Source organism: Crassostrea angulata, chromosome 9 (assembly GCF_025612915.1).
Source record: "Crassostrea angulata isolate pt1a10 chromosome 9, ASM2561291v2, whole genome shotgun sequence".
Classification (NCBI taxonomy): Eukaryota; Metazoa; Mollusca; class Bivalvia; order Ostreida; family Ostreidae; genus Magallana; species Magallana angulata.
In genome coordinates, this window is record NC_069119.1 from 20,210,865 (window position 1) to 20,236,277 (window position 25,413).

Here is a 25,413-nt window from a genome sequence, read left to right on the forward strand (position 1 = left end):
ATGTAAAACCATTTTGAATTAGACAAATTGAGCATCTAAAGATGAAAAGATTTTTTTCAATTAATTTATAATGTACTCTTAGCGGAAATTTCTTTTATTATTCTATTTTTTATATCTCCTAGTTCCTACATAACCAAAAAAATGTGTTCCATTGAGTTTTGAGATAACAAGACTTGACTATTAAATAATACTTCCGATAACCCTGTTTTCTATCCAACATACCCCTGTTTTCTCTCCAACATAACCCTGTTTTCTGTCCAACACAACCCTGTTTTCTATCCAACATAACCCTGTTTTCTATCCAACATAACCCTGTTTTTTATCCAACATAACCCTGTTTTCTATCCACCATAACCCTGTTTTCTATCCAACATAACCCTGTTTTTTATCCAACATAACCCTGTTTTTTATCCAACATAACCCTGTTTTCTATCCACCATAACCCTGTTTTCTGTCCAACATAACCCTGTTTTCTGTCCAACATACCCCTGTTTTCTATCCAACATAACCCTGTTTTCTATCCAACATAACCCTGTTTTCTATCCAACATAACCCTGTTTTCTCTCCAACATACCCCTGTTTTCTATCCAACATAACCCTGTTTTCTATCCAACATAACCCTGTTTTCTATCCAACATAACCCTGTTTTCTCTCCAACATACCCCTGTTTTCTATCCAACATAACCCTGTTTTCTATCCAACATAACCCTGTTTTCTATCCAACATAACCCTGTTTTCTCTCCAACATAACCCTGTTTTCTATCCACCATAACCCTGTTTTCTCTCCAGCATAATATGTGACACTATATAAATAGTGCCTGTTTGGGAGGGTAACAGTTGAAATTGACACCCCGAGGAAACCATTGTCATCCGACGCGAAGTTGAGGTTGACAATGGTTTTCGAGGGGTGTCAATTTCAACTGTTATCCTCCCAAACAGGCACTATTTATTTTATTATACTGAATGTTTTAATTTTAGAGAATTTTTATATTGCTTTTATATAGAAATGACGTGAATTCTACGGCCAACCGTACGCGCATAATTTACGCGCATGTAACAATTTGTTATGTTACCCATTGCTAAGTGTGTTGCTAACGCTGAGGGTAATAGAACGGATTATCAACTGCGTCTAAACCAATCAGATTTCAGTATTTAACATGAAAGTATAATAAAAGACTATGTGACCCGTATGATAAGAGTCACTGGGTTGTCCGGTCTGTGACTGTTAGTGTCTGTGTATTGCATGCACAAGTCTAGAGAAAGGGACAGGAGAACAATTCAAACTTTTCAAAATCACAGCAAAGTGCTAGTAACTGTATACAGCATTATTTTTGCCTTTTTACACTTGCAAACGGTTTTACCCCGTCTTAAATTCGCCTAAACTCGCTTGTGTACTATAGAACGGGATTCGCCCAGTCTTAAATTTGCCCGCTGACAACGAAGGCGAAAGGGGCTAAAATAAAACGGGGGCAAATATTTCCATGTTTACAGTAATTTTAAAAACAGGCTTCAGAATCACCACATCCCAGTTAACAAAGCAAAATTATCAATTCTGACCCCTCCTGCTGTAAAAAAAATTCTGGATCCATGCATTTATTGTATCTCGGTGGCTAGAGCGTTAACTTTGCATTGTACACCAGAGGCCCTGGGTTTGAATCCTGTTCGAGTCTCGACTTTTGACATAAAGAAAACTATCAACATCTTTTATGTTTTGAGTTTATTCTAATCATTAACAGCAACACAAAACTGCCTTCATTAAAAGTTAAACTTACACAATACCATACTGCTGTGCATAGATTTACATGCAAAACAAATCATTTTCCCTGCAGAATTTCTTCTCAACATTTCCCAGTTGTAATGAAATAAGCAATGCTGTCATATCATAACCATATCATTCAGAATTAGCCTATCACTTATAAACTATGACATTAATGTATATTTACATACAACTTACAAAACAAAACATTTGAACATTTAAATTTTCTTCATTGAGGGTTTACAATACATTGTAATATTACCTATATTCCAAAAAAAAAAGAAGAAAACCAAAACAGAAAATAACAAGGAAGTCTGACAACTTGACAGTGAACTTGAATTATTTTACAAGCACAATTAAAACAAAGATGTACCCTGGTAAGAATAATTAACAAAGTTTAAACAGTATAACAGTTAAAAAAGAAAGCAAAATTAATGTTGCAAAATAATGACCCACAAATTGTACAAAAATAACAAAATTGAAGAATAAAAAAAAAATACAACACAAAATCTTATTTGAGTTATTTCCCTTGCTATTAACATGAGATTCACTTGCATTGCATGGCCATTGCAAGATTATGTACAACTACACGTCAAGTGCATTACTCTTTGCTTAACCTCTGAAATAATAAGTTTTATTATCATATAAACAAAATAAATTAATTAATCAATCAATTTATTATATTTCCTATGCTGATAGCTACATGTACATGTATCTACACTAGAAATTGAATGCATTTTAAATGTGTCCATCCAATATGTAGCTCTATACATCAACACATGTTTACACACATCCATGATCATCACTAAATCATCAAGTTTCACAGACAGACACACTATGGTACACCATTATGTATCACCCTGTATGTGTAGCACGGGTATAAGTTTGACTTGGTGAACAAAAAAATTGTTCTGCTATAAACAAAACAAAAACGAAAAAAAAATGTTCGACACTGGAATGAAGTTAAAAAAAGAAAAAAAAAGAAAATCTCGATTCATTGCTCGTCTGAGATCAACACTTTCCAGGACTTGCTGCAGTGTCTGTCTGAGTCTGTGAGAAATTTACACTGTTTATTGTTCATGCTCACTGTATGGCACCACGATTCCAGATCCCGAACTCTTGAGACAGTTTCTCCTTATCAGCATAATACTGTCCTAAAACTGTGTCACTGTCTTGTATTCACAGAAATTCCTGGTCTGCCTCTCAATTCCAAAGAAATCAACTGAATTCAGTTTTCGAGTCCTGTTTTACATTTGTTGTCAGACTTTTTCCACTGTCTGACAGCACATAGACTTGTTAAATTCATCACGACACAAATGTTTTTCCACCTCCACGTTGCAAATATCATGGCACCTGGGTTAATGTCGTATTTGTGCTTTCCAGTTCTGTCAAACTTGGCTCTGTCGGAATTGCAATGTGGTCTTTACGCTTTGTGGCTGGTGACATTTTCTGTTGCATGGTCTGTATGTATGTCTGTGTATAAAAAACAAAGATGAAATTAATTTACCAGTTCTTAAAAGTACAGCGCAACAGATCATGCAGATATTTTATTCTTTTTGTCTTCCAATATCATTAGCACAGTTTCTAAATCCAAAATAACTATCGATAAATAGACTTCTGAAATGCAGAAAAAATTTAAAAAAATAAATCTTGTTTAGGTTGATTTAGATGTTTTTGGGTGACTTTCAATGACATATCGAGGGAACGTCAAATGATAACTATGCAATTTATTGAAAAAGAGATCCCAAATATTTCTACAGCTATATCATACCAAATACTGGTAGCTTTACACATCATACTGAGTATCATAAACAAGTGTTACCAAGATCTTAAAGAGTAATGAAATATTTACAGAGCACCTGAGGTGTTTATAAATTTCTCTGAATTAAGGGTGTTATCTTTTCAGAAGAAAACCCTGTGTTATGTGATGCCAATGTATGATGAGATCTGTTTGTACAATGACTGTGCGAGTCTCTTCACAAATGACTAGCGAGCACTGACTGTGCCCATTACTGAATAGCATTACATTGGTATTCTGGAGGTTTATGATTAAGGCAACCCTACAGAGGTGTAGCTTGTCATAATAACTCACTGTATATAAACAGATAATCACCCAGTTACCAAAGATCTACAAGATGTTGCCAAGGATTAGAGATTTGCTCCTGAGAAATATCATAAATCAACAGAGCCGGTACAGTGTGAGCTAACCCATTTCACACATGTTCTCTCAAGCTTTTACTGTTTTTTGTTGATGAGTATATGTATTTATGTATCAATGGTAGCTGGTCATTACATGTGTCTCAGATACCTAATACAATTCACGAATATATCTATCTTCCACCAGCAGTCTAGCTACCTGAACTAATTGACAGAAATAACATCATATCAACTAACCAAACTAATCATATGGTATGCTAACAATGTCAGCTACTAAACAAGTTCTGATATGTTTAACCACTTCCAAATCAAATGGTCCAATCCAAAATTACATTTGTTATGATAAATATTTTTTCAAACCTCAGATCTTCAATTTCCAGAATAACACACCAACACTAACATACCATTATTACAGGAGTTTCTTAATGGTAATTCACCCTTACAAAATATAGCTTTAGTAACCTGTATCTCGAGATAACTCACCTGAGATAGAACATCACCGGTGGCTCGCCTGGCTTGGTACAGGTGTCGGTATCTCGTGTGCTGGCTGTCTGACCGGTCCTTCTTCCTCGCCTGATGCAAGTTTACTTTCTTTGTTCTTCTGCTCTGAACAGCTACAATTTCATGAAAATGTTTAGATCAGTGTTTTCCTACATTGTTCAGAACATTACACATCAAAAGATTCTTCTCTGATGATTGCACTGTTCAAGGTTTTTCTAGTGCAGTACTTGCATTCAAGAAGAAATATTACTTATTCATTACATATTGTAATTTTCTACAACATCTTCAAAGTGTAAAACAGTAGTAATAGTACATTTTTGAAGTAGTTTTGTATTTTTTATCCCTAATCATATCACCCATTATTCAGAGAAAAAAAAAAAAACCCTGCATATAAAATGATGATTTATAACAATAAGGAAAAAAAACCCTGACTCAATGATTTTTCTGTCTTTGACAATGATCAATGAACAGACCAAATTGTGGTCGAAAGAAAACCATGAAATATCTGGGGGGATTCCCCTCACCTTCATTATGGTCGTATCCCTGTCCAGTAATTCTCCACTGAGTTACAGCCCCTACCAGGAAGCAGAAGAGCCAGCAGCCCAGTAGCACCCAGGAGTACCAGCACACCAGGGTAGAGGCTGTTCCCGTCACCTCCCCCCACACAAACGTCACCATGGCCAGCTGTTCTATGAAGTAGTCCAGGCAAGACACCATCAGGGCGCCCCCAAACACACTGGTCCCCAGGATCATGCCCCCCTTCTGGAATTTCAGAGTCACTATTGCACATATTAATCCGGCACCACAGATCACTCCAATCCGAATCCAGTGGATTGGGATGAAGACGAATAAGTCCACCACTATTAAGCTCACTACTCCTATGGCAGCCCCAAGCTGGAAGCCGGTGAAGAAAAGTCCCACATACTGCACTAGCATAGTCAGAAGTCCAATAAGGAGCCCACTCCCCAGGGCCACGCCTATGTTTCCCTCCACTGGGAGCAGGGAATGCTGGGATAGGACGAGATATACCAGGACGGATGTGAAGATGAAGCCGGTCAGGAACATCACAGCTTTGAAGAACCGGTAACCTGTGAAACACATAATGAAATATATAGAAAGATTTCACCAACCAATATTGTAGATTCGTAATGAAACCCAAAAAAGTAACATTTGTGTAAAATCGCGGGAAGTACTCCTCACAGATTTTATAGATCGCACTTTTCTTTTTCTGTGAATAATATAATACATTATTTAAAATAAAGTTTGGTTCTCAAAATTTTATATTCTCGTGTTTTGATACAAAACTGCAGCATTGTGGAATTAAATACTTGCATAAAATAATGAATCTACAATATTTCTTTTAATGTATTTACAACATGCAGTCAAAACTTCTTATCTTGTACTTGATAGGACAGACTATAAACAGAAATATGCATCAGTATGCAGCAATATGTATTTCTGTAGTAAAATCAAAACTGTTCTAATAATATTATTTTTAGTACGATTTTACAACCTAAACAAAATAAACACATTGCTGTCGTTTTTTACATTTGCATCATTCAAGTGCTTCTATTTTGGCATGTTATCTTAGTTATCAATATATAACAATGGAAAGCTCACCAAAAAATGTGTACACAATTCCGAAAACAAAACACATGGAACAGATCACAGCGAGAGCAATGTCGTACTCTGCAGTGATTTCCTCACAGGTGCGGGGCCGTGAGATCGCATGGTCACCGAGGGTGGTGCCATTAACCCCCTCCGTGGAGGTGGGCAGTGTGTCGTATGGCTGTCCGGGTGTGGCTGGGGGCATGGCCCGGGGCGCCCCTACAGAGTTGGTGCTCATGGTCACTATATGGTTATATTAATAATTCCATCACGTTCTCAGCATTAAAAGTCATTGGATCTACAACAGGAAAGAAAAAAAAATTAAAAACTTGAAACTTTGAACATAATTAATTGTTCATGCAGGATCAAAATGATGAATTTTCAACTACAAAAACTAGACATGAAACAGGATTCAAACCAGGACATTGCAGAGGAGAAAACTATGGAGCCTGCTGTCACTGATCCCAATTTTAAACATTGTCACTGACTAATGTGTCCTGGACCCAAAATAAACATCTACATAGAGGGGTGGATCAGGGGAGCAATGTCAGCAGTTATCCCCCTTTAATACATGATATCTGTACATGCAGGTACTGATACTCACATACTGTCAACAATGTCCAAAATATGTTCATTTATTTTAAAATTAATTCTAAATTTTTTAATAATATTTCAGTCATTTGGTTAATTGGTACACTAATTGGTATACACTTTATTTCGACATAATAATGTTCTTAATTTGAATTGAAAATGAAAGAAATAAAATCCCTGAATCTATTAAAAAAAAAGTCCTTTACACAACAATTAATATACAATGCAAAAAATTGTTTAAGCATGATCTTTTATCCATCATGACACCATTTTACTTCAATTAATTATTTAAATTAACATACAAGCAAAAACATATTCAAAGTCCAATGTGAGTTGTTATTTATACAAAGATGAACAAAAATCCAAGCATACACTATATTTCATCAAATTTTTAATGTTAAAAAATTCAAACAATTGCATCCAGATAAACATGCACACTTACAAACATTTAAAGTTAAAGTCCTTTGAATTTAGATGAACAGCTTTGACCATTAAACAATTCAACACAAATGACAGACTGAGCTCTCACTGCTTCCTTATGCCCTTAATATCAGTGAATACAATGAATGCATGATGACGCATAATCACTACGATATTGAACTTGTAGAAATAAGTCAACAACTCATACTAGTATCAAATAACAGGCGTCAAAAACAAAGCATGTACTACTTATGATGTAGACTTCTTGACACTGGGAAAGCCCACACAAAATCAATCTTAATGTCTGAGCGAGCTGCCCTTACATCTGTGTGACAGTTGCAGTCTGCACTCGGTGATATGTGCTTGGTTACGACGTCTATCATTTTCACTTAGTTCACAAACAACAGTTTATATAATCCACATTTATTGAGGAAAATAAAACTCACGCAATTAAATAGGATAAGTATTGACTGATAAGCCCTGGTAAGCAATAGGAATGTTTGTAATGATGATCCATTTAAAGTACTGAATTAAGCGGGGGAGTACTTGTTAATTGAAAACTTATTAAACTTACAACACAGTACACTGAGGTTCTTTGTCTATTGACTGTCTGAGTCTGTCTCCATGAGAAAATTCAAATATTTACATGTAAAGCAAAATTATCTATGAAACTCTTCATAGACTTATCATATACCGGTACTGGCTCCATTATTTCAGAAACTTATTCTGTCTCGATTCTATCTCGATCTCCAGAAAACTGTCCGTCTCACAATCATTCAATTACAACTGTCTCTTATCTTGATAGCAAGTTAAAAAAGCTTCTGACTTCTAACAAATTCCTTTGAATTAGAATTGTCTTTCTCCCCAAAACAACAGAGGCCCTTCGTTCAATGAGTAAAAAACTAGAAAACAAAATCATCACATCAATTAACTTGATTCCCCTGAATACCTCTTTTGAATGTTAATTTGGTAGATTAGTGACTTTACCTAATTATCTTAAAACTCTTTAGTGCAATTAGCCAAACAAATGCAAATTACTAGGATCTGTCTTACTGAGACCCAGCTACAAAGGAAAATGTCTACACATAATTTGAAAGGATCATATCTAAGTCAAACATGCAATTAAAAGAAACCAACGAACCCATTGAAATTGTCTGCTTGCACTCAAGCAATAAATCAACTTTTAATTAAGTATTAAATTAAGATACAGTAAGTCCAAGCCTTAATCAACTTCTGTAATTAAAATGCCAATGACTTTATTCTTATGTGACCTTCACTCTCTTACAGGAATTCCAATCCACCACTAATTACCAGATAACTATGATACCCTTGAAGCCAAATTGAAAAAAAAAAATAATAAACTCTGCCAAAAAAAAAAAATTAAAAGTTTTGATATTGATACTTATGTTTTAAATGACTTTACCATGATTGCAATCATTAATATCCTGGTAAAACAGCAAACTGTGACTCTTTTCCAATGATGATGTATAATATCCTATCAGATGATGTTGACAACATTGCACAAGTCCAGTAATAGTGTGGCCACACAAAAGAACGGTCACATGAAAGCCATCAGTAATAACAATAATCCTCATGCATCACTGGCAGTCCGCCATATCACAAAGGCTCGTAACATGCAGACATAGGAATGTGCACACTGGCATAACAATAATTTTTTCTTTTTCTTTTTTTATATATATTGATATATCTGCTGTACTTTTTGGAGGAAAAAAACAAACTTTGGCCGTTAGGGGACTCCCCTTCTTACACTAGCTTGAACTACTAGACACCGAATATGTAATACATTCCTGTAGCTGCTAAATGCCTATTGAATAATTCACTCTCAGGCTCCTTCAACTTCACCATTCAAAGGGCACTGACAGCTTTTTTCAATTAACTGAACTAATTCAAACTTTTCAAACCACAATGTACACTTTGATGGTTGCATGATTTCTTGAGAACTATAGATTATATTAATATAGAAACAGTCAGCAGAATTACCCTAACAAACCAGTACATTAAAACTGTGTCATCATCAATGCCTGACAAAGTTCACAACATCTAATAAATTATGGAAAAAGCCTACTTGTTTACTAGATTGAAAATGAAATTCTATAACTTTACAGTTCCCCAGCACCAAATAAGTAGGCAAAGTCTGCATTAAAAAATAATATTGGACTTCCAACTTTCATTACAATGTGGCCAGCAGATGTGATGTAACAACAGCAATTATACCTGTCTTGTATAATTATTTCTAATGCAGTAAAAGTCTCCCTCAAGAACAGTAACTCCTGACAGACTGTCATCTTGTGCGAGTCTCCGACACTGAAGGCCGTGAAATACGTCACTTACATAGTCGGACCCAGCGTTTTGGGCGATAATGAAAAGATGGAGAATAAATAACATGTACGCAGTGTAGGAGGAAAAAAAAACAGTACAAAATATTTAGAACAACCCAGAATATTCATTATTGAAAATATTTAGAATGATTTATACCTACAATTCCCCATTCTCTTGGAATTAATTCAAAATTTTCGAAGCTAAGACCAATGATACACAATTCAAATAGTGCACTTAAATCATCCGACCTTCCACTTTGGGAGAAAAAAAAATACAAAATGTTCCAAAGAGTATCAGGACAACTGAGGGAAGTAATCACAGTGGGACTAACTTACACCAGGAAAATATGTGGAGCTATAAAAATAAAAGCAATGTTAAACTTCCCTCAGGGCAGGCTAATTCCGGACAACAGGCAAGTGGGGGTAGGAAGTTAAGTAAGACAGCCCATCCTTTATGATCAGAGGTCCAAGAAGGTCCATCAGTAAATAATAATCGATTCAAATAAATTGGGAAAAAATAACTTTGACGAACTATCCCCTAACTCTCAAGACTTCCCGCAGGCAAACATAAAACATACACACTCAAACGTAGCCGAACATTCTTCATCATCGTCATGCAGTCAATTAAGACTCCATCCCTTATAGATTTTACGAGGCTGGGGAAATAAAAGTCAGGATAAGACTACTATGTCACACATAAACTGCCTTGTTGTGCACAAAACTGTCAGAAAGTACTCTCAGCACATACATCATAAGTTTTAATTATGCGTAAAGAAGGATGCTTTCCCCTTAATTCAACTCGCGTGCATTAATTACTTCTGGCTTCCTTAAAACTCAATCTGCCTTCACATATTTTTCTAAAAGCTTTTAAAAGCCTGTGACAATTACTTAACTTAATGCATCTTTGTAAACTAATTGTTAAGGTTATAAAGTGCACTGTTGCAGCTGATGTGCATTTTTTTTAACATAGCTAGGGGAAATCCTCTGGCTAATTATAATTACAATATGTAACAGCTGATAAAATATAAATACCAAATCAATATTCATTTGCCCTAAACCTCAAATTATGCATGAAATACATCAACATGATTTTTTCCCCTGAGACATAAGTAACCTACCTTCTAGTAAATCAGAAAAAAAATGAGACCAAAATAGTCAGGAAAAAAGCCAACTAGGGTCACAGAAAGTTAGAAAGGTCTGCTGACTGTCTTGTTCAAATCCGAATAACAAGTACCACCCACCTAACCCCCTGTTTGTGTTAATTAACATGATTAATTATTACCATAACATAGCAATGTCTCCATAACACATTCTGATAATTACTTAATTAATGGATGTCTAATGGTCAATGGCCAATTAACAGATAATTAGTCCTGTACCTAGCTGATCTATACTTGTAATGAATGCACTGTATAGACTTAACATACAAACCCCCTAATGAGAACCTGTAGTTGATTGACATGAACACCATTATGACAGTCAATCTCATAAAACATTTTTTAACCTTCGTTTTTATTACTGTCAACTACATACTGATAAACAAAATCAAATTGAACAATAGGGTCCAAATACCCCCCCCCTCCCCCCCAATTCTCAATCAGTGTCAACATACATGTTACATAATGACAAATCAGTGGGGAAAATTTTTTCCAGGTAACTTGTAATTAAATGTCAACCCACACATAATCTAGACTAATACATTACATGTAGTCAATATATTGTTTATAGTTATTCATGTTGAACAATTACAAAAGGAAACGTTCTACACCCATTTTCTATACAACGTTTTTAAAAAAAACACTGGTGAAGTCAGTAAATATAATATTACACTCGCAAAAAAGACTTATCTAAAGTTGCCATCAAACCTTGAAAATTCCCTTCAAAGAACACAATGGTAAACAAAAAGAGGCAATACAATCGCCATCCAAACTTCTCACAGCCATCGGAACAAAAACCACAACACGGCTAGGTCATCTAACCATGGGCTGTATTCAAAACTGGATGGAATACACAAAACGGCTGACAAATGTTTGTGGATTTGACGCTAATGTTAACATTCAATGACATACATACTCTAAATATATACCTCTTGACCAATTAATCCATAAATCCCTAATTCATAGGTTCATTCAAGACAAGCGATTGGATCGGTAGTCACTGGTTAGCTTGATCAAGCCCTTTAAACAAACAGGAATGTTTAACGTGGATCTGCAACAGGGTGCACTTTATCCTGCACACCTTTGTCGCGTAATGTGCCAGTAAAATAACGCGCCACTTTTATTTACAATCCCAAAAACTTTTTCCTATAGGTGTGTCCAAATCCAAGTCGTCAACGTACTGATTCAATAAAAATATGTATACACAAAGGAAATATGGAGTCAGCTTGAAACCAATCTAGTCAACACCTAACAGAGATGGTCAACGTCTGTACATTAAATAGATCTGGTGGAGGCTTATATAATTCTATACCTGATCAATTTCTACTGAAATAATGATTACGTGTACAGTGAAATAGGAGATACCCGGTATCCAATCAAAAATGTTAACTAGTATGTATATATAGGGTTCTCTAATGAAGGTTTAGACATAAAATCAATGTTTGACAGAAATCAGCTGTTGTAATGAACCACCTGACAACAAATCAATAATCTGGTCAGGAAACTGGTCTGTGTTCACTGACCAGGTTAACACTTCAGTAGCTAGGGTTTGACACCACATCCTGTAGTGACTAGTTGATATTGTAGTGAAATACAGTTACAGGTATTATATAATTATCATTTTGGAGGCCCCATCCACCCCAGATCAAGAAAACAACCCCAGTCAAAAGCAAAGTTTATAAAAGATGTCATCACTGTGAATCAGCTAATGTAAGGACCAAAACAAAATGACATACCGGTAGGTATTGTCTGTACATACCTGCATTGTTCAATCAACCCCTAGTGATTGTTTGTCATTTACTAGGTCGCTAAGTCCTCCTTTGTTCCTTATATCACTTCTCTGCCTCGATCAACCTCTTTTTTTTTTTGGTCACTCGATCACGGCCTAGCTGAAAGACAAATGGCAATATCTTTTCTGAAAATTTCCAGAACTTTTGGTTAAAAAAATTGACACATGGATTGAACACAATCCTCAAGTGAACCTCGCGTATTAAACTCTCACTCTCATAAACCACGGCTATTCCTCCACAGTAAACAGGTAGGCTTTAAAATGAAAGTGGGGATATTTAAATGCGACTCGGCAGTAGTAGGTGTTAATTGCGACTCAGTTGTAAATAATGCTTGGCAGTTTCTTTGGATCGTTGCTCATGAATATTCATTTGTTATGACAGTTCCCCCAGTGGAATTGAACCAATTTATTGCGCAACGCTGTCATAGGATTTGTATGAATGAAAGAAGCTTTCAACACACACTTACATCGGTTTAATGTATTCAGAATTCCAACCCTCTAATTTGTGCCAAGCTCAGTCTGCCTGAAAAGCCTTGACCAAACAAAGGAAAACATACTGTTGCTGTCTCATGAAACAATGAACTATCTATTGAGCTTTAACGGTTTAAACACCCAACCCAGTTACCATAATGTAACCATACACAATCAGTCAGGGCCCTGATTTTCTCCATTATTTATTTCTTTTGTCCTCTATACCAACTTGATGAATACCAAAGAGAACATCAGCTTTTTTTCTTTATCTGTCTGTCTTTAATTTGACCCACTTTAATTTTCAGACATACAGAGATTTATTGATGCTGGGTTTTCAAAAAATCAACTAAGATCTCGACTTTCTGGGGCTACCGTTCCTACTGTGCTAATGAAAACATTTGTCCCAGTTACTTTTTCCTATCAGGTTTGATACAAAATTTGAGGTTCATGTGTACTTCTGTCTGAATAAATGCTCGATTTTGAAGACGGTTTATGTAATTCAGTGAACTTATAACTTATAATAAACATGTGTTTGTGTTCAAACTTCAAATCATATTTGGAAACTTTGATTATATAAACTCTTCTGATACAACTACCCGTAATATGGATAAAGAGATCAGTGCAAAAACTATTGAATCAGATATATTGGTATACAGATGCAATGAGATCAGTTTACAAAGAGCACCAGACACCTTCAAGAACCATTAAATGATTTTACAATTTACACACCAATGTTGAATGTACCTAGAAACTCGTTAGACCAGCACCGGAGGACTGGATGTGTCTCTTTCTCCGTGAGCTATATCCTGTGTGATGGCCGGGCGAAGAGCTCTGTCAATACCCTACAACAAAGAATAAAATAAACAAATAACAAATTGAATGAATGTTCAGAAATTGAGTCAATATTATGTAACACAACATTAAATAATATTGATCATTATGATCGGAATTACAGAGTGATTCATAACCCGCCAGTCTTAGCTGGCGACCATGTTACAAAAGATGTGTGTACTCAAAGGCTTTAAAAATCCCTCAACATTTGAATCTCTCACATTACACAATGGAAAGTCAGAAGATTTATTTCATTTTTGGTGACCTCGCTTTTTCTCGGCAATCATTAACTATAAACAGGATGAAATGAAACAGGCGGAATATATAATTATCTCACACTATTCGACTAAACCTCTCATTGACGTAATAAAGCATCAACTAGCTGTCACTTAAGTTGATTGGGCTTTCAAATTTCAAAATGCAATCTGATTAATATTTGGTCACTTTTTAAAAGTATACAGCAATTGTACTTGTACACATGAATTTTACAAAAAAATTGCTTGTTGGTCAATTTCATGTACATACATGTATATGGTACATGCAACATGATATAATACTGAAATTTTCAGCATCAAAAATCATTTCATATGATTTATTTTAAATGCTCTTTTATAAATGTGAAATTATTGTAACAGGAAATAAATTGCACAGTTATCAGAATTCTTCAGTATTACTCATCTACTTTTTTAAAAATTTCATCATCTATATTAATAACGCAAAATATGAATTCCATTGTCTTTCTATTAGTTATGAACTTGTTCATCAGCTACTAATGCTAAAATAATGCAACCAGTTACACTTTGGTCCACATTGCGCTGATACTGTAATCCTAGATTTATACACTACACACAATGATCATTCATCACTGCTGTCATTTTATTTTATTCACAATGTACACATACCCAATTCTCAAATTTCATCAGTTTTCCACAGAATTACAAGAAAACCATTCGTGTATATGTTCTTTTTCTGGTTTCAAGATCAATTTTTCATCACACAACACAATCTATAATAGAAGCTCCCTCTAAAAATTACTGAAAGCTGCACTTTTCGATGAAGAAAACTCATCCATCTCTCACAACCTCCAGGAATGATAAACATAAACTGACAAATTCTCTGACTCATCACATCTTTACAGATAAAAATCTCTCTGTGTACACTGTTAATAAATATGATTACTTGTGTGTCTTTTTTTTTCTGGGTTCAATTTGGGCCTTATCAACAGATTGGGAAAAGGTTGGGGGGAGGGAGGTAGGGGGTCTTGAACTGTAGCCCCCTGTAGCCCGATAACAAGAAAAGCTAAGCAAACACTCAGCTCCAGCCAGGTACATGATGTATCCCTGTGTATTGTAGATAATCAGCCCTCTGGGTGTCTGGGGGTCAACCATTATCACCCATCTTAAAATGATAAAATGGAAACCAGACAAGATTCTAGATTTTCTAAGATTGATAAGGCTGATGTTACAACTCCCTTGAAAAAATAAATGACTGACAAATTTTCAGCTGGATTTCTATACTTCCCTCTCCCTAAATTGCAGTATGGAAAATATATACATGTATGTGTGTCAATCCTGATAGACTAATTAGTATTTGACAGGAAGAAATAGAGAGAAAAGTGCTAGGGACTGAGTGAGACATTGCAGCTCAATAAATGGCTGACCTCTGCTACTTCCCTTTAAAAACAAATACATCAACACGTTCTAACACCACAGTATGTAATGTCATGCTGTGCAAACAGGTGCAGACTGTTGATTGAGGAAACCAAGGAACTAAAACCCACACAGGGAGCATCAGAACTTATAGAAATACAGATAATGAACAACAGAGGTACATAAATACATGTCAGGGAGGAATTCTTTCAAAAGTTGAAATAATTGTCAAACTTTATCCACATAAATCAAAAGGAACTAATGTCATATCAGTTAAATAATGAAATTCTTAGTCTCAGTCCTTCTGTCACAAATGTTGATCAGTCTGCCTGCCTGGGTATCGTGCTTGAATTGATTTGAAACTTGTAAATTATGATGTAGTGTATGTATAAAGTCTACACATGATGATGGTTAAAATTTATGGGCATCTATTAGTGAGAGAAGTTATTTTAAAGTTGCATGTACACGTCAATGCATTCATCACTCTTATATAAAATAAAAATCTAGCTAAGAATATGACAGGAATATAATTCAACTAAATCTGAAAGCACACATTGAAACCATATATTTAGCACCCTAAAAATTGCCTACTATGATGCCAAAGATATATACTTACAGGGAAAAATAGCCAAGAAGAAATAACTACATTAGTTCCTTATTACAGAAATCTGTGCACCCAGACCACTTCAAAGGTAGATTTTTCTGCTTTAGAAGCAAAGAATTCAAGCACCTGCAACTACATACAACAGACAAGGCTATCCACTTTCATCTCAATTATTGGATTTTTTGGCAACCTGAAACAAGAGACAGACAAAATTCAGTGGCCAGGGATACATAACACTCTCTATTGATTCCATGGCATCGTTTTCAGCTGGTGGGCTTTTTTTTCTGCCTGGATAATGAAATTATCTTACCTAGGGCATGCATCATTATATATATCATAGATTAGTTTAGTGCATTTTATGATGCATCAGGTGCATAATTAGCACAGCTTGCGATGGATATTAAATATATACTTAATTACCGGTATATACCTAAAAGATTTCATAATCAACTTAATATAATGAGAGATTATAGCCTTATTGCCAAATCTGAAACCACTAGTGTCATGGAAGAAAATTGAGTTACATGCATACATAATACCTAATTAACATGAACCAGTATTATATGTTCATGTGAAAATTTATGTCAGGTCAAATACACACATCTAACATATTATACTCTACATTTGACAAATTCATCTCACACACGAAAGGCAAACAGCTGCATGCATGGTAATCTAACATTAATATGTAATAGGTTAAAATACATGTAAAATATACATGTATTTTATTTTACATTTTGAAATTAAAAAAAAAACCCAATTGCATCTGGATCCATTATACTGTTGAATGATGGGAGACAGATGTACATGTACTATAATGAGCTAGCTTATCCTGGCTAAAACTAAAGTATTAATGACGTCACGTCATGTTAATTACGATTCTTGTTGAGAAACAGAATACCGACGTTTATTTACTTCTGCGTGAGTTAATACGCAGCATACAGCCCCCTCACAATGAACAGAAATATCCTAACTAGACATCTGTGTTTTATTTTTCGATTTAAGCTGTCAGAATTATTATTTGTTTGAATTCATCTGAAATGTCTGATTTTACTACAGGCTCAGTGACTCACCTTTTCATAAAAAAAAGGGGGGGGGGGGGGTGTTGAGCGATAAAACATTCTCCCTCAGTTATTCCTATAAGAGAATTTTTTCCCCTTAATATATGTATATCACTGTGCTTAAAACATTGAGCTGCAATGATGGCTTTGATAAAAGAATAAATGATGATTATAGCCATATATACTCTGTATAATGCTGACGTTTCATAAATATAAGATTCTATATCATCGATTTTTGCATTATCAAATCAACTTAATCTGGTGTCTTTTCCGGTGTGCAGTCTTTAATATATAACAGCGGTACGTTAACAGTCAGAATATATCAGGTGACGATAAAAACGCAGCTCCGACATTTTTTTTCACCATGGAATTTCTCTCCTGGAGATAAAATAGAGCTGCCAATGCAGCCATCCTGACCCCTAATGCAGCAAAATGCCATAATTTCCTGATAACAAAATATCTTTTATTGAATAAAAACCCCGGAGAGAAGAAGCCAGGGGATATATATAAATTATCATCTGCATTCTAAAACTTCCTTGCAAATTAAATCTCAATAGTATAAAAAGGAGTATATATAAGAAACAGATGGTGTAATTTTCTGTACACATTGAGAGTCTTCAGAAACTAGAAAAACAATGGATGAGTGCTGCCTCTTGTTTATAAAACAGGGGAGGGAACCCTTTATTGTAGTTTGATGATGTTGTACATTCCATGCCTATCGACAGAGAGAGTGTTGAGGCATACCATGGCAAAATAATTGTATCTGGGGCCCTTGTTAAAATATAATCCACCACATCTGACTCATTATAATACTGACTTCTGAATTCCATAGCATACTTATTCTACAATTTATCAATATAATGGCATTATGATTACACTGTAACTTTGCCAGCCTAGCTGTGTTCCATCATTTTTTGAAGTTTAAGTACACTTGTAATTACTTTAAATCTTTAAATCCAATTTCCTGGTCAGTATGACAAAAGCTATTAATATTTGTAAATTCCAAAGACATATAACACCTTACCCCATGCTTTATACAGATTTCTGTTCTAACAGATGAGTACTTATCTCCAAAAGTTCAACATAGAAAAATGAATGCATTACCGTAAATATCCAAATTAATGAAGTAACACTTTCACACCCCATCATTAATGATTTACAAATTAAACACAGATATCACATCAGCATAATGAAACAGGTGCATTAAATTTTTTTTACATGTAAGCGCATATAACAAAGTAATACTTACATCCTAATTCAATTTTTTATTAATATTCCAAATGAAGTAATCACTTACAGAAACACACAGTTGGTACGTGAGTCAATCGTTTCACAGCTGCAAATGAGCTGGTAAAGTTTGAGGCTCGATCGTAAAATGACTGCCAGATTATGATATATATCAGGAGAGAGCTTCCCTTCAGAGCAGGAGACTGTGACTCAGTCATAGAGAGAGAGAGAGGAGATAAGATACACCTCAGATTATTTACACATTGGGAGGGGGGAGGGCCCAGTCTGGCTTAGTAGTTATAGTAGTAGTGGGAGTAAATTTTTATTTTCAAATGAACAATTTCATTTTTTTTTTTTTAGTTAACTCCCTTGGATGATTGTTATCTCCAGTTCCTTCACTCAAAAATAAAGTATCGTAAATGTAGAAATTTCACTTAAAATGAAGTTTAAACATGTAATGTTATACAACATGAAGGTATTAACCTAATGATCAGACTGGCCTCAATATCATTGAGAAACGCACCTGAATGTATTGAATTTCATATCATGATAATGATAAATATATATGCCCAGAATGTGTTGATAGATATATTAAACTTTCAGAAATGTTGAAAACCATTAACAATATTAAAAGTCAACCAATTCCTGGTAAGTGGCGCAGGTGTTCATGTATTTGTATTATCAAATAAACACCACATGTATACACAGACACAATAAAGTGTTCGCCAACTTAATTAAAAACACAGATAATGGTAAGCCGCTTTATCTACCTGATGTACCCCATTCACAATATCATGTGATCTACAGCACCACAGCATAAATCCCACGGGCTATTGTTTAAAGTCAATGTGCTCTCTCTCTCCAAATCCCTTTGTAATAGGATTAAAAACTGTCCAATGTTTACCTAAAGCTGAAGTATGATGGGTTTATCTCATGAGCTAGCCGCAAGTACACAGCGCATTGAGTGGCAGACTTAACACCAGATCAAGAGCACTTGGGCGACTTTATGGGTCAGATTCTAAATGAATTAGTACTGGTACATGAAATCTACTACTAAAATTGCTTCCAAACCCTTTAAATGGCACTGTTAAAGGTAGCCCTGAGGTAAATTTACAGTCTTTGATTCATTAAAATAAAAATTATACACATTTAAATCCTTAAAAATTCATAATCAACGCATGCCTCTAAAATTAAATCTAGTTTTGAATTTGCACTTTCAATTCTAAATTTAATTTAGTACCCTACCCCAAATTTGAATAAGTTTGCACTGAGAGACTGTGGTGTGTGTTTAAGTTTTGTATAAGTAAGTGTGTGGCTACTATAGAAGCTAGTGACTCATTCACCACACACATGCTTACTATAATGTCTTGTAGGATGCGGGATGAAGATGTGTTGTCAAGTAGGCGACTTATATAATACTAACAGTCATTGACTTATTAAATTGCAGGGAGCTCAAGTGAAGATCTTGAACAACAAATAATTTACCAGTATTAGAAATCCAACAACAGTTTTTGTAGGCATTATATCATATCATACCTTGATACAGCTGTATATAAAAACTGCAGGTCTGAATTTCTTCAAAACACCAATATCAAGTTAACTTGTATACAATGTTTAAGTTTTTGTTCACAAAATATTTGTTTGAAAACTGAAATTTAGTCACTGTCCAAATATTTTAATAGTTCAACAAATTTCAGTATAAAACATTATAATAATATACTTTTTGACACATTTCACATGTTCTTAATAAAAAAAACTTTTTTATTTGTAATATTAGTTTACATCAGATATAAACCTCCAGTCTAACACAACTTCCTTAAACTCTCAACATGTTCAGACTAAATATAAATCATCCGATATGGTATTTTTTCCCCACAAAATCTCTTAAACCAAACAAGCAAAAATAAGCTAGTTATATCAGAGAGCAAACTTGTATAACATGTTAAGTAACATGAAGTCATATAGACCTGACCAATAATTACTCACTGAGACCAATGACTCTCAATGTGAGTCCACTTATGTCCACTAATGTCATCAGAAACAACCCACACAATCTGTCCCCAACACTCCCAGCAGGCTTAATAGAAAGCTTGTCCTGGTCAGCTGTTTACGAGCTATCAAATCTGGATAGGCTCAGACAGGAAACAAGGGCACTTTTCCCAGGCCAATTATCTCCCTTTATCACCTCTTTAGCTCCCGTAAATGCTGCCTAATAGAACCCAAAATAGCGGACATTTCACGAGTTGAAATTTTCTAAATGTACTGATGAGTGATGACACATAATATCCCATGTATCTATCTGTATTAATGGTTCCCTTGACTTTTTAATGTAATTTCTGGTATTTATGGTTGTTCAACAAAAATTTTAATCTTTCGCTGGTAAGTTATTTACATTGACAGTACTGTGCATTTAACTGCCTCATTTCTATCCAATCGCATGCATGTATCCCTTTTTTCATTGACCACAATTCTTGGTGGTTAAATAAATGTCATTTGTAACGAATGTATATCATCTGACTATTGCATAAAATAAATGTAACTCTGATGTAGATATTATGCTAATTGCATCAAAAACTCATTAATTAGTTACCATCCTTGCATTGCTGACTAAGATGCTTACAAAATAAATGGAATATAAATACTCATGTACATTTCTGATATAAACTAATTGTTTATAAATTATGGAATGTTTCCGAGTAAAAAGATTGGGATAATAGTACATCAAGTTTAAATATTGCATGGTTATGTGAACTAAAGTATCAAAACCTTCACTGGAAACAACAATTATATCATATACTGGTACATGTATATCTAAACTAAAAATTAAGAGAAATCTTCATGGTATTTACATGTATAAAATGTTAATTAAAATCTAAAAAGTACATTGGATAGCGTGAAGCTTATCTACGAACAGGCACCATGTACACTTTATATCCGAGTTCAAGTTTGGGGCAAAGAACTTGTTAACATGGAGTAATGATAAAAAAACACTACTGAAGCAGGAAATATCATCTTCAGACATGAAAGTGTTATCTAAAGTATCCATCATCAATATGATGGTGTGTCATATACATATAACCGTACGAGATGGGGGCAGTTTATAGAGAGGATGTGTCCCCTTCAACCCATTAAGACTGTTTAGATAAAATGAATTACATAGAAATTGAAGATTTGATAATTATACATTGAATATCAATGATATTTGTACTATGATTCAATGCTTTCTGACACAGCAGAGCTTCAAGATCTATAATAATAAATGTTGTGGGAGGAAAACATTTACGTCACAGACTTACGGTAATCGGACATATTGATCAAGGGAAGAACTAGTACCAAACTATTCAATATTTGTTTCGCATTCGAAGAAAAAGTAGTAGAAAATCAGATAGGTCCTTTTGATGGTGCTGATACAACAACAGTGAAAAGATAAACGGCCAAAAATTCTAATATTTTTCACCAGCTGACCAAAGAACCACACAAACCCCAAACATTTTAAACCCTTCAGATGTAACGATAAGACCTATAGCTAGTGAACAATTCTAAAATGATATCAAGCCAGGCAATAACAATGTAGATTTTTTTTTTACCACTTGTGGTTTAAATGCCAAATACAAGAAAACATAGCAAATATCTTAATTGCCATAATAAAGCATTGACAATCTGAAATAATTTTTTCATAATTTCTTATCTTTCTAATCATTAGATGACACTGCCAAAGTTATTATACTAAATCCACGAGTGTAATAATTATTTCCCTAAATTAATACGAAGCTGCAATTCAAATTCAAAATCCATGTTCTTTATCATTGCATGTTAATCTACATGCCGACAGTATTAAAAAAAAACCTCGATTCAAAGACAATGCATAAGGATCGACTTATAGAGCAATACAAGGCACCTCTTGCCCCCCAAAATATCATCACAGTCCTCACACAATACAATTATCTTAGCTCTACATCTCTACCTGATATCTGACGGTGACAATAGCATTTCTTAAATCGTCATTCTGACCAAAAAAAATCATTTACTTCTGCATCAACAAGTCCATAAAAATTTGCAATCTCCAATTATTCTCTCCATGCATAGTTGCTATCATTCATGCATATAACTGAATTATGAATAATAGAAACTCAATTCAAAAGATCACAACATTGTTTGGTTGTTAGAACATGCATTTTTATATGCAAATAAATTCTTCATTCACCTGTGCTGATTGGTAATTTTCATTCATTCGTTCTAACATATCAAATTGATCACAAAATTGGTGTATAATTGATTTGCTGTCATAATAATCTTTATCCCTAAGCCCTTTTTTGTCTTTGCACATCATAAATTATTCCCAATTTGTTGATACAAGCAACTACGGTACCTAAAAATCTCCTTTTTGTTGATCGCGAAACTCAAATATTTAGAAATGTTAAATCAATTTTCACCCCAAGATAACAATCTGCACGGAACTGCACATCCGACCCTGTCTAGACGACAGATTGAGTAAATAAGAGAAATAGAATCTGATCTCATACAGGTCATTACAGGGCACCCGCCTAGGGCCCAGATTTCTAAAATGTGGCATTAAAACTAAACTACCTGCTAAATGTGGAAATTCTAACATTAATCAGAGCAGGGATCTTAATTTAAGATATCAGACACCATTAATTTTCTGCAATAATAATGTAATAATAATGTCATGGTTCTGAAATTGTCTTTGTAAATGCTTTATCTCACTATTGAGTTATCCTTTTTCATACCTTTTAGATGACATTTTTAATCATTATCAGTAGTTGAATGTACATGTATCACAGTTATAGGGATATAACAAATTACGGATATAACAAATTACGGATATAACAAATTACGGATATAACAAATTAATTCCATTGGTCCTGAGCATATACATGTATATACATATCTAAAAGATTTGAGATTAAGTTGTTCCTTATTCATACTAATTAAAATTTTTGCAAAATTATGATTTATGTAACAGTAATGACATTTAAACATGTCTAGTAATACCAGTGCTCTATATACATGAATCATATACACATGCATGTACTGTACCTTAAATTCTCTCACAATAATGGCAAGTGAGGTGATATCTCCATTTGAATTAGCATCCCTGAATTGTCATGTTATTATTCAGAGGGAAAAAATTGACATCTCGGCCATAAACTGGCCAGTATCAGTGACCGAAGAGACAAAATAATCCCCTGGACATACACAGTATATAGATTTCTCCCAACTGCTTGGCTGAAGCCTAATGAAAATCAATAGCTTTTCATGTCTACAGAGTGTCCAAGGAAGTGCTGAATCTTCTAATGATATAGTGCGCCAAGACATGAAACTGCACTGTACTTTATTCCATCATGAACTCTGAATAAATCCTAGCAAGTTTCAGCCATCAGTTAATGAATATTTTGATACAGATCAATCCTTCTAACAGTTTGGTACATTTATAATATGAATAATATATTATCTTACCTAAAAGCAGTCAGAAAAAAAAAATGATATTCATACACAGAATTGATCTGTAGATAAAATAGAGAGGACGTTGATAACAGGAGCCTGTCAGGTGTTTAGTGTGTTAATTTTAAAGATTTAGTGGGGTCTAGCCTTAGTTATTATCTTGAATGATCAACATGAGGGGGAAATGAACCAGAAACAAGCAACACAGAGGTCCAAAAAACATTGGAAACACCATTACTTGTCACAAGACATCAATCAAATTATAGAGGGAAAACACAGCAATCCCTTACCTGAGTGGTCACAACAAAACAGGTGTCACACGGATAAATCACATCCAGTGTTCAATAAAGGAAAATATAATTCGTCTCCAGCAAAAACTGAAAAAAAAAAAATCATAAATAAGGTCTGTAATGGTTGAATTGATTAAAGTTATAGTAGCATGCAAACAATGAGTCAAAGAATGCACATTTACTGTTATTTACATGATTGTATACTTTGCTTTTGAAATGAAAGTAGGTCATCATGATAAAAAGTGTCAAAACTAAAATTTGAATCGACTGTCCTAAGGTCATTGTTTGACTTGTATCTTACATGAACCACCTGTTGCTTAGTTTCCTGGAGCATTGAAACAAGACGTGTAGATTATTTATAAACTGTAAATTATTTTTTGGTGAATTGGCATTACGGTACAACTGGTTTTATCCGAGAATATTAATGAAAAGAATTGAAACTCACAGAGCATTATCACTATGCTTAGTTCTCAAAATATTTAAATTCAAACAGTTGATTAATTAAATAAATTTATTTATAAATCAAAGAAGGGGGTATTTTATAACTGTATAAGTTTATATATGTAGGCCTATAGCCATTGTCAACTGATTGAAGTAACAATTAATTCAAAGCGACAACAGAACTATGTACTTAAAACAAAATTAAAATGCCTATCAAGTAATTAACTGGCAAGACGGATAACGGGCTATCACTGACCCCCTGGGGTCCATTGAACGCAATTTGTCTGGAAGACGAAGTGTTACCACCCCCTCCTTTTGTCATGGTGACATCGCCGTAGATATAACAGTTAATGTGTCTCAAATTCTCTGCTATATACATTTTGCACATCACAGTTAACCTCATGAAGATTTTCAGGATGTTCCGCGGTGTCGAGCTGTCGAAAGCATGCAAAATCAAACAGTCAAAATGTGTCTAAAGTTTTCGAGCTTCTTCAACTGTCTGTTGCTTACTTCAGTTCATTGAAATGTTGAAGCAAAACGTTATTCCATTCAAAAAGTTTTAATCGGTGGAGTCGTATTCAAACCCTTCTTGATTTATCTATACCTAACATCATTTTAAAAGTTTTTCTAATGCTCTTACCTTAGATGATCGCATTCGGGACGGCCCGGGTATCAATGTTAAATCGTACAAGGATAATTCGTGCGAATAAGAAAATAGGGAAGTTGTACGCTAAAATTCTTTTGCCTTCTTCAAAAAATAACAGTAAAGAAGAAATATTTACAGACATAACCGATAATAATTGAAATCTTGTGATTTTAAAACATTAAACATCTTAAACTTTGCTTTCAGTGAAAAGTAATAAACTGTATAACAGTAATAGAATGCAAATATTCTATTACATCAATTTCATATCTTTAAATTATTTTGATCAATATTAGTTTCAAATGCATGATTAGTTAAAAATGAGAAACCTTTCCAATTAGATAATTTATCTTATTGACAATCAATGGTCACTCCAATTAAGATATGCATTAAAAAATTGTAAATATATAATGTT

The 25,413-nt window shown here is 34.3% G+C and overlaps 1 protein-coding gene across 18 annotated transcripts; it reads right to left on the reverse strand.

Annotated features, from left to right (window-relative positions):
- Positions 1 to 1,699: 1,699 nt before the first annotated feature.
- On the reverse strand, positions 1,700 to 25,058 carry LOC128162984 (transmembrane protein 198-like). 18 transcript variants are annotated; one of them, XM_052826439.1, is made up of 9 exons: positions 24,996 to 25,036; positions 23,915 to 24,001; positions 16,014 to 16,063; positions 13,534 to 13,631; positions 12,289 to 12,418; positions 6,035 to 6,320; positions 4,939 to 5,502; positions 4,397 to 4,527; positions 1,700 to 3,229 (listed from the first exon to the last, which is right to left on the reverse strand). In XM_052826439.1, the coding sequence occupies exons 6-9, from the start codon at positions 6,258 to 6,260 to the stop codon at positions 3,101 to 3,103; spliced, it is 1,050 nt and encodes a 349-aa protein (XP_052682399.1). In that variant the 5' UTR covers positions 6,261 to 6,320; positions 12,289 to 12,418; positions 13,534 to 13,631; positions 16,014 to 16,063; positions 23,915 to 24,001; positions 24,996 to 25,036; the 3' UTR covers positions 1,700 to 3,100. The 18 variants fall into 18 exon arrangements, with proteins under 18 accessions (XP_052682399.1, XP_052682403.1, XP_052682396.1 ...); XM_052826443.1 differs by having other exon boundaries at positions 13,519 to 13,631; XM_052826436.1 differs by lacking the exon at positions 16,014 to 16,063 and having other exon boundaries at positions 24,996 to 25,058.
- Positions 25,059 to 25,413: the final 355 nt, after the last annotated feature.

Coding starts and splice junctions, on each gene's coding strand:
- LOC128162984 (XM_052826436.1), bottom strand. CDS start 6,260: ATGAGCACCAACTCTGTAGGGGCGCCCCGGGCCATGCCCCCAGCCACA. Junction 5,503..6,034: donor AATTGTGTACACATTTTTTG/GTGAGCTTTCCA, acceptor TGTGTTTCACAG/GTTACCGGTTCTTCAAAGCT. Junction 3,230..4,396: donor CCGGTGATGTTCTATCTCAG/GTGAGTTATCTC, acceptor TTTTATACACAG/ACATACATACAGACCATGCA.